The sequence below is a fragment of the Strongylocentrotus purpuratus genome, unplaced genomic scaffold (genome assembly GCF_000002235.5).
Source record: "Strongylocentrotus purpuratus isolate Spur 01 unplaced genomic scaffold, Spur_5.0 spur5_contig_821, whole genome shotgun sequence".
NCBI classification, from domain to species: Eukaryota; Metazoa; Echinodermata; class Echinoidea; order Camarodonta; family Strongylocentrotidae; genus Strongylocentrotus; species Strongylocentrotus purpuratus.
The window spans coordinates 10,924-23,282 of NW_022145526.1; the positions used below are offsets into that span (position 1 = coordinate 10,924).

General features: G+C 40.1%; 2 protein-coding genes across 2 annotated transcripts; both read right to left on the minus strand.

Moving 5' to 3' along the window:
* Positions 1-585: 585 nt before the first annotated feature.
* On the minus strand, positions 586-9,476 carry LOC100892931 (zinc finger protein 135). The gene is made up of 4 exons (XM_011664892.2): positions 9,360-9,476; positions 7,060-7,185; positions 3,767-3,940; positions 586-3,386 (listed from the first exon to the last, which is right to left on the minus strand). Exon 4 carries the CDS (start codon positions 2,420-2,422, stop codon positions 1,040-1,042), a length of 1,383 nt encoding a protein of 460 aa, XP_011663194.2. The 5' UTR covers positions 2,423-3,386; positions 3,767-3,940; positions 7,060-7,185; positions 9,360-9,476; the 3' UTR covers positions 586-1,039.
* LOC115922542 (RB-associated KRAB zinc finger protein-like) lies at positions 2,427-8,872 on the minus strand. Its single transcript, XM_030981556.1, has 5 exons — positions 8,818-8,872; positions 8,117-8,176; positions 3,767-3,943; positions 2,604-3,386; positions 2,427-2,488 (listed from the first exon to the last, which is right to left on the minus strand). The coding sequence occupies exons 1-5, from the start codon at positions 8,870-8,872 to the stop codon at positions 2,427-2,429; spliced, it is 1,137 nt and encodes a 378-aa protein (XP_030837416.1).
* Positions 9,477-12,359: the final 2,883 nt, after the last annotated feature.

Consider the following 12,359-nt stretch of genomic DNA (forward strand, 5'->3'; position numbering starts at 1 on the left):
AGAGTCCTACCATCCTACATAATCTGCAGAAAGGTACAACCGCAACATCAACAAACTATTTCTGCAACTACAACAAACTGCGTTCCCCTCATGAATGAGTTTTCAAATGCGCTGTAAGAACTGTTTTCGTATAAAATCTATCGTTGCACTCTGGGCACGGGAACTCCTTGCCTCCAACATGTGTCCTCATGTGCAGCCTTAGAGAAGATCTCGAGGTATAGCTTTTGTTGCAATCGACACACTCGAAAGGCCTCTCACCGGCATGTGATCTTAAGTGAGCCTGTAAGTCACTTTTTTCTCTAAACGTCTTCCCGCAAAGAGAGCACAGATGAGGTTTTTCCCCGGTATGCGTTCTATGGTGGCTTTTCAGGGAGGCGTTACACGCGAAGGATTTCTCGCACAGACTGCACTTGTAAGGTTTACTACCCGTATGGCTCCTGAGGTGATATGTCAGAGATGATTGATGGAGGAATTTCTTCCCACATGTTGAGCATTCGTACCTACGTTCATCCCTATGCATGCGTAAGTGACCTTTGAGGGCCCGCTTGGACGCTAAGACCACACCACACAGGGGACAGTCCTGCTTTTCTTTCCTGTGGACCTGTAATGAGTTCTGAGTTTCGACTGAAGAGGGAAGGTTTTGCCGCACTCTGGACACTGATGAGAATCTTTACCTGGGTGGGCCATCTCTAGGTGTTCCACGAGGATTGCAACATTGGGAATTTCTCATGACAATGATGACAGCGCACACCCCTCCTCTTCTGGCGGAATGCATCTTCTTGAACTTGGACTTCAAGAAATCCCTCGGTACACTCATCGCATTGATGTGGTTTATCTCCTTCAAGTTTATTCACATATTCCGCTCGGTGTGTTTTCTCGCAATGTGAGCACTTGTAAACGTGTGTTTTCACGTGAGCATCAAAGCGACGTTTGAAGTTGTACTTCTTCGGGCAAAAAGGACACGTGAAAAGTTTCTGTCCTCGGTGTTGAGCCATGTGCCTATCAAAGTGACCCTCTCGAAGAAACGCTTCCCCGCACTCTACACACCAAAATTTCGGTTCTCTCGTATGTAGCTTGATATGTCCCCTGAGATTATTTCTAGAACCAAAAGACTTATTACACTGGGGACAAGAAATGGCCTCTCTCTGGGATGTTTTTGCATGTGGCTACTAAGACCTTGATAGGTGAGAAAATCCTTATCGCAGTCCAAGTAAGTACACTGGTACATCAGCTCCGGATCATGTGCCACATTGTGAGTGTCCATGTGTTCTGCCAACTCCTCCTTTGCATAGTATCCCTTATTACACTTTGGACAATGATACGGTTTGTGGAACTGCATATGACTGTTGACGGCATGTTTTGTGGCAAATCTCTTCCCACATTTATGGCAGGAATGAGTTCCTTCATCAGGTTGACCTGTAAGGGATATGGAGCCATCTGTCTGTAGACCCTCTATCTGAAATGAAGGGTTCCCATCATATTCTAACCCACCACTGTTCAGTTCATCTCTTTCTGATGACACAGAGGAAGTTTCTTTGAGAACACTCTGCAGATTCTTTGAAACCGATGCAGGACTATCATTCTCAACTGCCGTACTTTTAAAACTAGGGTTACTCTCAGCAGGTTCATGTACGTCATGCTCCTGTCCCTCCTGGAGGTCTTTCCCAGGAAAAGTATCTTGTTCTTCACTGACTTCTCTCGTCTCCTGGAACAGAGATGGTTTCGGTTTCTGTATCCTTCTTCGAGGTCTAACGGCTGTATGCTTTTTCTCGTGGTGCCTCAGAGTACTCTCATGTGAAAAGGCTTTGTCGCAAAGAGTGCACTTAAACTGCTTCATTCCATTATGTGTAACAACATGGTTTTTTAGAGATTGTAAATGAAGGTACGTCTTGTCACATAGGGAGCATTTGTACTTCCGTTCTCCCTGGTGCATGCGCAAGTGGCCCTTGAGAGCCCGTTTGGAACCTAACACCATGCCGCATAAAGGACAGTCCTGTTTCTCTTTCCTGTGGACTTGCATGTGGACTGCCAGCTTTAGTTTCAGTGGGAACGTCTTATCACACTCGGGGCACCGATGGCATTCGCTTTCAGGGTGAACCTCAACGACATGTTTTGTTAGATCCACGACCTTCAAAAACCTTTCATAGCAATGAGGACATCGAAAAACATTTACTTTCTTGTAGGAGGAAATATGTTGGACTTTTAGAATTCCTTTATCACACTCAATACACTGATGCGGCCCCTCACTTCCAAGTTCAGTTAAATCCTCATACGGATATGACTTACCACATTGGGAACATTCGTAATTCAGTTCCCCGTTTTTAATGTGTGTTTTCATGTGAAGATCAAACTGACCCTTTGAAATATACTCTTTATGACAAACAGGACACTGAAAGAGCTTCTGTCCCTTGTGTTTAGCCATATGCCTAGCAAAGTGACCCTCTCGAAAAAACCTTCGTCGCACTCAGCGCAATGAAATTTAGCTTCTCTACTATGTAATTTCATATGAGCATTTAGATAGATCTGAGTACCGAAGCCTTTATGGCATTCTGAACATTCAAATGGCTTTTCTTGAGGATGTCCTTGCATATGCCTACTAAGACCTTGGTGGGTGGGAAACTCCTTATCGCAGTCCATGTAGGTACAATGGTACATTATCTTCGGAGCATGCGCCGAATTGTGAGTGTCCATGTGTTCTGCCAACTCTTCCTTTGCATAGTATCCCTTATTACACTTTGGGCAATGATACGGTTTGTGGAACTGCATATGGCTGTTGACGGCTTGTTTGCTGGCAAATCTCTTCCCGCAATGATGGCATGAGTAAGGCCTCTCGCCGGATCGTCCTGGAGTCTGGAGGGAAGGATTTGTATCAAAGGGCAACCAACCATCGCTGTTCTCTTCTACTTGATCTTGATGGTGCGAATAAGACTTACTAAGACTTACATCGGATGTCCGGATGGAAGGTCTTGTCTCGTTGAGCGACGAACCATCATCGATCTCTTCTACTTGGTCTTCATGGTGCGAATAAGACCTACTAAGACGTACATCGGGTGTCCGGATTGAAGCGCTTGTCTTGTTGAGCGACGAACCATCATCGATCTCTTCTACGTGATCTTCATGATGCGAATAAGACCTACTAAGACTTACATCGGGTGTTCGGATGAAAGGTCTTGTCTCGTTGAGCGACCAACTATCATCGATCTCTTCTCTTTGTTCAGTCATTGAAGTTCTTTCCTCAAAGACACTGTACATGGAGCCATTATGTTCCGAAGTCAAGATCTTCTCCTCACCCATCTGATATTGATACACTTGATGACTGTCATTAGCTAGACTCGACTGTCTACTGGTAGCTCTTTCGGCATCCATCCTGCTGGAGCTTCCATGATCTGTAAAGCAAGAACAAAAACAATAAAAATATACAAGAAGACAAAGAATGAATCTGCAAACAAAAGGTGATAACTCACAGGAACATCAAAGGATCAATAAAGGAAAGAGGAAGATCAATTGATCAATAAAATAAAAGATAGCGCTCATTCTTTGAACTATAATGCCCATGCAATATAGTATCATACAATGCTAGACAAAGCAGCCCATTTTCATCACTTTGTATCAGATAATGAAAAATAGCTAGCATGAAGGCGAGGAAATGCCCTTACCCCCCCCCCCCCCTCAGAAAAAGAAAAAAAATAACAAACAAACATAACAGCAATGGTAAAGTCAAGAGGCAGATTCTGCATTTTCTGGATTAAACGTCATCCTTCTATACCTTCTTGTATTGAAGAGTGAACTCTTCCTTCTTGTGTCTTTGAGATGTTTGAGTCAGTCTCTTCTCCTTCGCTGAATAGGTCATGATCTTCTTCCTTGGTATCAATGTGTTCTATTTCTTTCTGGAGTGGTGAACCAACTTCTTGGAGGCATTCTGTCTGGTCCTTGTGCTCACCTCCTTTAGAAGAAAAAAGATAATTCAAAGAACTGATAATCTTAAGTTTTAAATATTAGTTGACTCCACCTTTAAAGAGAAGGTTGAGTTCTGGGAAGAGGTGAACAATAATTTGTGAGCGTTATCGTTGTACATGTATAAAGCAAGTGTGGAAGTAAATCAAATAACAAATATTCCCTGAAAAGCATGGCTCTTTAAAAGCCTTAATATTCTGAATATGGCATGTAACATCATGAAAATCGGCACATATTTTCATGCCACACGTCCCATATACATCTTTCTGTGTAGAGTGCTTGTACGTACGGTACCAAGACTGGGCCAAATTTCTTGTCATTTTGATGATTCCAGAGCCTTGCAGTACACAACAATACTTATATGCTAGATGATCAACCTTTTCTGATTGTTTCCACAACGTTTCTTTCTCAACGCAATCGCATGACCAGAACTCAAATTTTTCTTAAGTACCGTTAGTTGGACATGACGCATACAAATGTATATGAATGGCTGTAAACCTTTCAGGATTACTAATGCAGTAAAATGTGTTGTTCATGAATAAGAAACAAATAATTGAACATAATCATTAGTCTTTACATGTACTTTTGGGCAGATAATATCCCTCTATCTCCTATCTTTTGGGACTGTCAAATCAAGTTACTGAGGCAAACCACAAAATGTGACAATATACCATTTTTTGTAAATTAATACAATTTAATGCACAAGTCTTTAAGTGCCATGTTGCAAATAATTGTATTAATAATAATAATAATAATAGCTAGTTCTTATATAGCGCTTTTCAGGACCGAAGGTTCTCTCAAAGCGCTTTACAGATAGTTATATTATTACCCCGGTCATAGGATTCAGGCTTACCCGCACACAATGTATGCACATTCTCCACTCCCTGGGGAGCATTCCAGCCAGGCGTCTTTTTTACAAGCGCACACTTGCTAATCTAATCTAACCACATTAGCTTTCGCTTTCGTATTTCAGTAGTCAGAATGCGAATTGTATTGTTAACTGTTGCTAGGTCTACATGGCTTATCCTACCTTTAATACAACATGTCATGTACGCAATTCACATTCTGACTATTGAAATACAATATATGCATAACAGGTAAATGAAAATGAATAAATATGTAACAAGCCACAATTTGATGACATTAATAAAAATGGCCGATTGCTCAGTTATTTAAAGGGGATCAAAACTAGCCAGAATATTTATATGGAGTTTACATGTATGTCATGAACTCTGAAAGACTTTGCCTCCTTCCACAATAATTCTTCATAACCCCCTAGTTCATAAAGAGCTAGGGGCAGGGGGTATTCTTTGTACCCCCCCCCCCCCCACCCCCAATATCACCACTCTCATGAACATTTTGAACCTTTCAGTTACTATATTTTGTTACAGCAAGGAAATGGAATATTTGGTCAAAGTTATACAATAATCTTTGACTTCATTATGCCACACAAATGAGCTCCCCATGCCACAGTGTATATACCAAAGGTTTCAAGGTTTAGTAACCGTTAATCGTACTAATGTTTTAAAAAGGGTTGTCATGGAGTTAATCAAGACCGGAAATGGGATATTTTGCAAAGCCGTTGTGTTGCACAAAGGATTCCTTCCTTCAGAATTAGTGCCTATTATATCCCTTATCGTAAGATTGTTGCATTAGGTGTGTACACAACAAGAAAATGAATAGTTTTACTATAAAAGACGTTTCTAGCTGCCGCCTACATCGGAATAGTACATTTTTTATTGCTGACGTCACGCATAGTACCTAGGGAAAAAAGGTACTATGCGTGACGTCAGCCAGCGTACATGATTTCAATGCCTCAGCTCACAGCGCACATGCAATTTGCGCTGTGCGCGTGATAAATTGCACTACACTATACGCAGCGTCAGCTAAACCCTGTTTTTGAGCCGTGCAATTTTCTTTGATTTCTTTTAGATCAGAATGTAAGATGTGAATGTGAGTATAAGGTTCATGTTATTACAGAAGTGTAGGAATAATACAGATGGAAGGGATATAAAAAATATAAAATGACTCATTCTCGGAACAAGCTAAAACTATTCGCTGCGAATAGTTTCAGCTAGATCCTCGAGTGTCATTGTATATTTGTATACCGTTTCGTGCTAATTTGCATGTATGGCAAACGTGTGACTGTGTAGAGACATGAAGAAAGCAACTGAAGTGCAAATCATTTCATCAAAAGTAATCAGTACAAAGAAACAATTTGCATGAACCTATAAGACCTGAATTGTGCATAATGTAGTAATTTAGTATTATTCCCTTTTCAAGGGATTCATCAATATACATTTTAAGACTTATTGATTAAAGGTAAAGACCAGTATTGGAAACGCCCCAATTTCAAAAACTGAGATGGAAGCTCTTATTACCAATCATGTGAAAGAGGATGTTTTGACTACATGATGATGCAATTTTGCCGGGAAACCACCTACTAATTGATATATTTGGTAAATTAGTTTATCTATTGGTGTGTGAGAGATAAACGCACGTGTCGCGCACGTGTGCGTAGTCCCATATACATCTTTCTGTGTACAGTGCTTGTAACTTTACAAAGACTGGGCCAAATTTCTTATCATTTTGATGATTCCAGAACCCTGCAGTACACACCAATACTTATATGCTAGATGATCAACCTTTTCTGATCGATTCCACAACGTTTCTTTCATAATGCAATCACATGACCATAACTGGTCTTTATCTTTAATGGCAATGAAAATAGGCTATTGTTTTAATTAAATGTTCAGCAAGTAGAGTAATACACACATGAAACTAATAGACTGCTGATTGTATATCAAAGATTGAAGAATCTGTTAGCCTTTCTTTGCCAGGAAGAAAATATTGAACAAATTTTTGGGGCTACTTTTCAAGCTTGCCTGCATGAAAATAACACTCATTAAATTTGTTTTGCATTGAACTCTATGCAATTGTTGAGGGGCTCTTTTTGGCATTTCTGGGGCTAATTCGGCCTGAGCCCCTGTGCATTTTTTCCCTGCATGATGATTTTCGCGATAATCATTCCACATTTCTCTGTTTGGCTTAATAACCTGTACATGTAAAACATAAATTATACCCCCAAAATGATTATACACATACCTACAATAGGCGCTCGGCAATTAGATGATGTCTCCCAGCTGGTTTGTGGTTCTTCCTTGATGAATTTGACATTGAAAATCTCCATGTTACCCCTATGCATCATCTCATTCATACTTCATACAGCACCTGAAAGCAAATGATTGATAATTCAGATTACAGTTGAGCCTCGTTATAAGGAGGTCCTTGGGACCATGGAAATTACCTTGTTACATATCACGGTAAAAAAAAAATAAAAATAATAATTAAGAGCTGGGACCGGCAAAATCACCTTGTTATAACAGATACCTTGGGACCATGGAAAATACCTTGATACATGCATGTATATCGGGGTAAACAAACAAAGGATATTAAAGTGAGTGTATCATGGCAAATACGCCATTTACCTTTTCTTTTGGACAACTGCACGTAAACGAATGAACTTGATTAACTGGGTCAGTGTGCGCTAGCGTTCACGAAACAGACCAAAGTTCTCCTCACGCTTCGGTTTTGTGTATGTTGCACGCACGTGAATGCTGCGGTCCTGTCGTCCATTGCCGTATTATACCTGATTGGCCAACGGGAAAGACACATAGTCTCGTCATGATACACTCCCTTTAATTAAGAGCTGGGACCAGTGAAATCACCTTGTTATAAAAGATACCTTGTTATATTAGAGCTCTTTATAATGAGGTTCCACTGTACTATGATCTTCTCCATGAACAATACATGCTCGGCCATTAATAAATAATACCGGTACTTGACAAACACTGGAAGAAGGAGCAATATCATTCACCCTTCTCCCAGTTGACACTCCAATAATGACAATCCTGATATGACCCAGCAAGCAAGGACAGAGGATAATTATGACCTATTCCGCCACAATACAGAATTTTACAGATGTAAAATGACTATGGTGCAAGACCCGGAACCCCCCCCCCCCCCCCCTTGAAGTTAGACCTGGAAGCTTGGCAGCTGGAGACGGCTTTCTTCCAGAAGCTTTGGTATTCAAGGTATTCAAGGTATACACTTACTGTCACTCTAACCAGTAAATAAATAGGTGATAGGGCTTTCGGGTTACTTCCCCAAACCTGGAACTCCTTACCCCTTGTACTCTTGTATGCAGCTTCCACAAGAAGAACTGCATGATGAAAACACATATTTACTAATTTCTCTTAAAGTGGGACTACATTACTTGTAGCTACTTGCGCCCTCTATATAGCAAATAATGCCTAAGCGGTACCTGTTGGTCCCCCATGATCCCTTTTTCTTTTGTTAAGTGAGAGCAGATTAGACGTGATAAACAAAGGGTGCAGAAAGCATACAAGAGAACGTATGTTATGAAAGTGCCCTGCTTCTGTTTCAGCTCCCCGTCTGTGATTTGTTAACCATTTATGCAAAATTGCAAGTGTGGGAAATGAGCGACTGTGCAGAGACAGAGAGAGCCAAAGCGAGCAACTGAACTCTGCCCAAACCTTGCAGCCTCTCAACCATAGCTTGTCTGAGTACATACATGTATATGTACCTCTTTACAGAGTATTATCGTACTATACTGGGGTGTGTGCAGGTGGACCACTACTCTTATAGGAATAGTGCAGTGGGTTCTTAACGCGCAAAAGTAGTGACTCTTCTCTACACGGGGCCTCCATTTAACGTCCTATCTGAGGGATGGAGTGTTATCCACGTAACATAGCCTGCGTCTATGAACAAGGGGAAGGGCACGTTAACACACAACGCAGGCTTCAGTCATCCGCCTGGGTGGTCGACAGGCAGACGTTTTACCGACTGAGCCAACTCGTTTCCTAGCTGCGGGATCACTACTCATGGGCATGGCCATAGTACTGTAGGCCCATCATGCCCATAGTGCAGTGTGCATCCCATGCATGGATTATTCTATCGTTGTGGCATGCATCGATTAGTAACATGGGAGATATTTTACCATATAAATGTTCATGTACAAAGTCATTGTCTCTGTACAAAATCAACAGAACAAAACATGTCAAAACTAGACCGAAAGATTCAGTCTCTGATATTGACGGTTGTTCCGCTGAGACTGCATCTGATCTGGCTCCACTGTCACTGATCGCCTTGGAAGGTTGACAAATGTCAGTGTTTCAAAAAGAATTCCCAAGGCCCAATACGGCCAGTAGGCAATACCAGACAGTTATTTTTGTCTAGTCAAAACAAAAAGAAAAGAAACATAGGTCTACACACAATTCACAAAGGAACTTCATTATTCATTAATTTCAACTTTGCTAGCTGCATGATAAAAAAAAATCATAGATCTATGTATCGATCGATGCACATGATAACTCAAATCTCACCTCTCAATACTCAAATTGCATTGTCTCAAGACAATAAAAGTGAAGACTGTAAACTTCAATTTTCGGCTCGGGCTCAAAATTCAAGTTTAGGCTCTGCAGCATCCGGTCATATCAGAGTCGAGGTACTCAGAGGCGGCGAATGGAATAGCGGGCAGCTGACGATGATCTTCCCCTGAGAGTCGGGGGCGAGTCCCATGTAGCATACGCCGCGCCTGTCAGGCTTGGATTTGATATTGAGTCCAACTCCAAGCCTTGTTTTCTGCAGTGCTGCTAACTTTTGAAAATCATTGGTTTTCATTAATTTTGACAGGAACCTTCAGCTGCAGATAGTCTGGATTCAACAACGGGTAACAAAAACTGCTAATCCCGAGAAGAAAAACGCGTTGATCCTTCAAACTTGTTGTGCACCGAGGTCGAGTGGTTGTGTAGTACGCGGGCGGCCGGGCGCTCGTAACTCATGCGTTACGCAGAAGGGGATCCCCCAACCAGCAATTTCCTCCTCCGTTTCGAGCAGAAGGGGTCGGGTTTGTTATTGTTGTTGGTGTTGATGTTTTTTTTTTGGGGGGGGGGGGGGGTGGGGGGAAGAGAAACAAAATTACTAGTCATTCGCCAAAAGTTGCCCCTCTTATTTTGCTGTTTTCTTTAAACTATAACCAGACGTTGTGGCCCGAATTCACAAAGCAAGGTTTAGCTCAGACCAAGGTTTAAGTTTAAACCTCCTTTTGTTTCGCCAAACCTCCTTTTGTTATTTATAAACCTGGTTTGTAAATAACAAAAGGAGGTTTGGCGAAACAAAAGGAGGTTTAAACTTAAACCTTGGTCTGAGCTAAACCTTGCTTTGTGAATTCGGGCCTGTGTGTCCGAACAAGCTAGTTCGGTTTATATATCCTGACAGTTGTTACGAAGGTAGGCCTATATTACTATTAGTAAAGATTATTATTATTATTATAAATTGGAGAAGTTTACATGCAATTTAATAATATAACTTATATAAGACATTATTCTAGATGATAATATGTAGGATGCTTTTTGATGCATATATTTGTCAGGGATATTATGGCCACGTGATTGTTTATTAGAATTCCCCAAGCACTACGCCCTTTTCTGTTTTAGACTTTTTTTTTTCTTCTTGATAAAGTACGCTATGTCATATTCATCAGATATGTAGTATAGTATGACTAAATAAACCGTATTTATTTTCGTCATCATAACGCTCACTTATAGGATATGGCTGGTCTAGCTAGGTTAAAAAAAGTTGCAGCCCTGGAAGCCCCCCCCCCCCCAACTCGGTGTTATATAGGGTACGTATATGCTTGTTCCCTTGGATGCGCCCCCTCTCTCAGGCTGCCAACATTTCTGACCCCCCCCCCCCCCTTCGCTGCCTTTATGGAGACCCCCTAAATCCAGAAAACTGCTCAATGTAGGCCTACCCCCTATCTATGATATTCAAGATACATGTATTTCATATAAAACCTTTTTTTAATTTCTCAGGAGTCCATATAGAAAGAAAGAAAAACAACCCCCTTTTAATATTTTATAAATCCCTTTTGAAATTTCTCATGAATCCAGAAAGAGAAAAAAAAACAACCCTTTTTAAAGAAAATCTCTGGGTAAAAAGTTGAATACACCCCCTTTTTGTTTACAGTTCTTGGGCCACAAAGTACCCCTAGCGCTACTCCTCCCTCCCCCCTCCCCCCCCCCCCAAAAAAAAAAAAAAATTGTGAGAAAATATTTTGCTGTGAATAAGCGAGGGGAGGGGTAGTGAGCACTATTTTTTTTTACTCCACACACCACCACCCCCCTTCCCTCCCTTGAAAGAAACAAAACAAAAACGGTTTTAAAGGTGTTTTTAACTTCTTTTTGTACCCTGGGGTGGGGTCCGTGCCTCCATCCCCTATGGCGGATTGTTCATAATATATTCAGAATTATCAATGCCTTAATGCTTTAATTATACATGTGTTAAGAGCTTGTTCATAGGCCTGCATAAAATCTGTAATGACTAGATTATATCACAACTATTTGTATCAATTTTTTAAAAATCTCAGTTAAAGGGGCAGTCCATCCTGAAATTAAGTTGGTTTTAAAAGAAGCAGAAAAATGAGAGAAACGGGTCAGTCAACTGAAGTTGAGTAATATCTGATTAAAAATAAGGAAGTTATCAAGTTTTGAATTTGTAATCAATGAAAAACAAATTGGCAACTCTGTGACGCATCATGCGAGCTCAACTCAGTGGTCAGTACTAAAAATATGAGAAATGTTCATTTTTCCTCAAGAAAATTGTCAATTATACATGCACCCTAAATATATTTATTGCATATGTTTCTATATACTACCACATACTGCAAGGAACAAATAAGGTATATTCCGTCATTAATGAAGACGAAAACGTGATTTTATGTAATATTATGCTCAAAGCAAATGGAAGGAGGGCTTGCGTCACATACGTCACAGAGTTGCCAATTTGTATTTGATTGATAGGGTACGTATAGAGAACTAGAGTTACAATGACAATGGCAATGAAATAACAATTTATTCTCATGTCACTCACATGGGGGTATTGGAGAAGTTTACAATCAGTTTGAGTTTGTCGATTTAACACTGTACAGTATACAACTCCAAACAAATTAATTTTAGTCAATGAAAATATCACTAACGACGATGGTGATAACAGTTAAAATGATGATAATAATAATAGTAACAATAATGATAACAATCATATAGAAAAATAATTAAAATAATAATCATAATAATAATTAATGACAAAATTAATGGAAGCAATTAAAAAAGAAAGTTAATGGCACCAATAAATTGTTATTTGAATTAATGAATTACTGAAAATATTCTTGATATCAATTTTATAATTTGATATAAGACACAAAAAAAGAGAAACATGAAGATAATATTGAACTTGTAACATTTAATGTACACATACTTAAATTAGTAATGGAAACAAAGTTTAACTTTGTTAAAGAATTTCACTAAGTTTAAACGTGTTGTGCA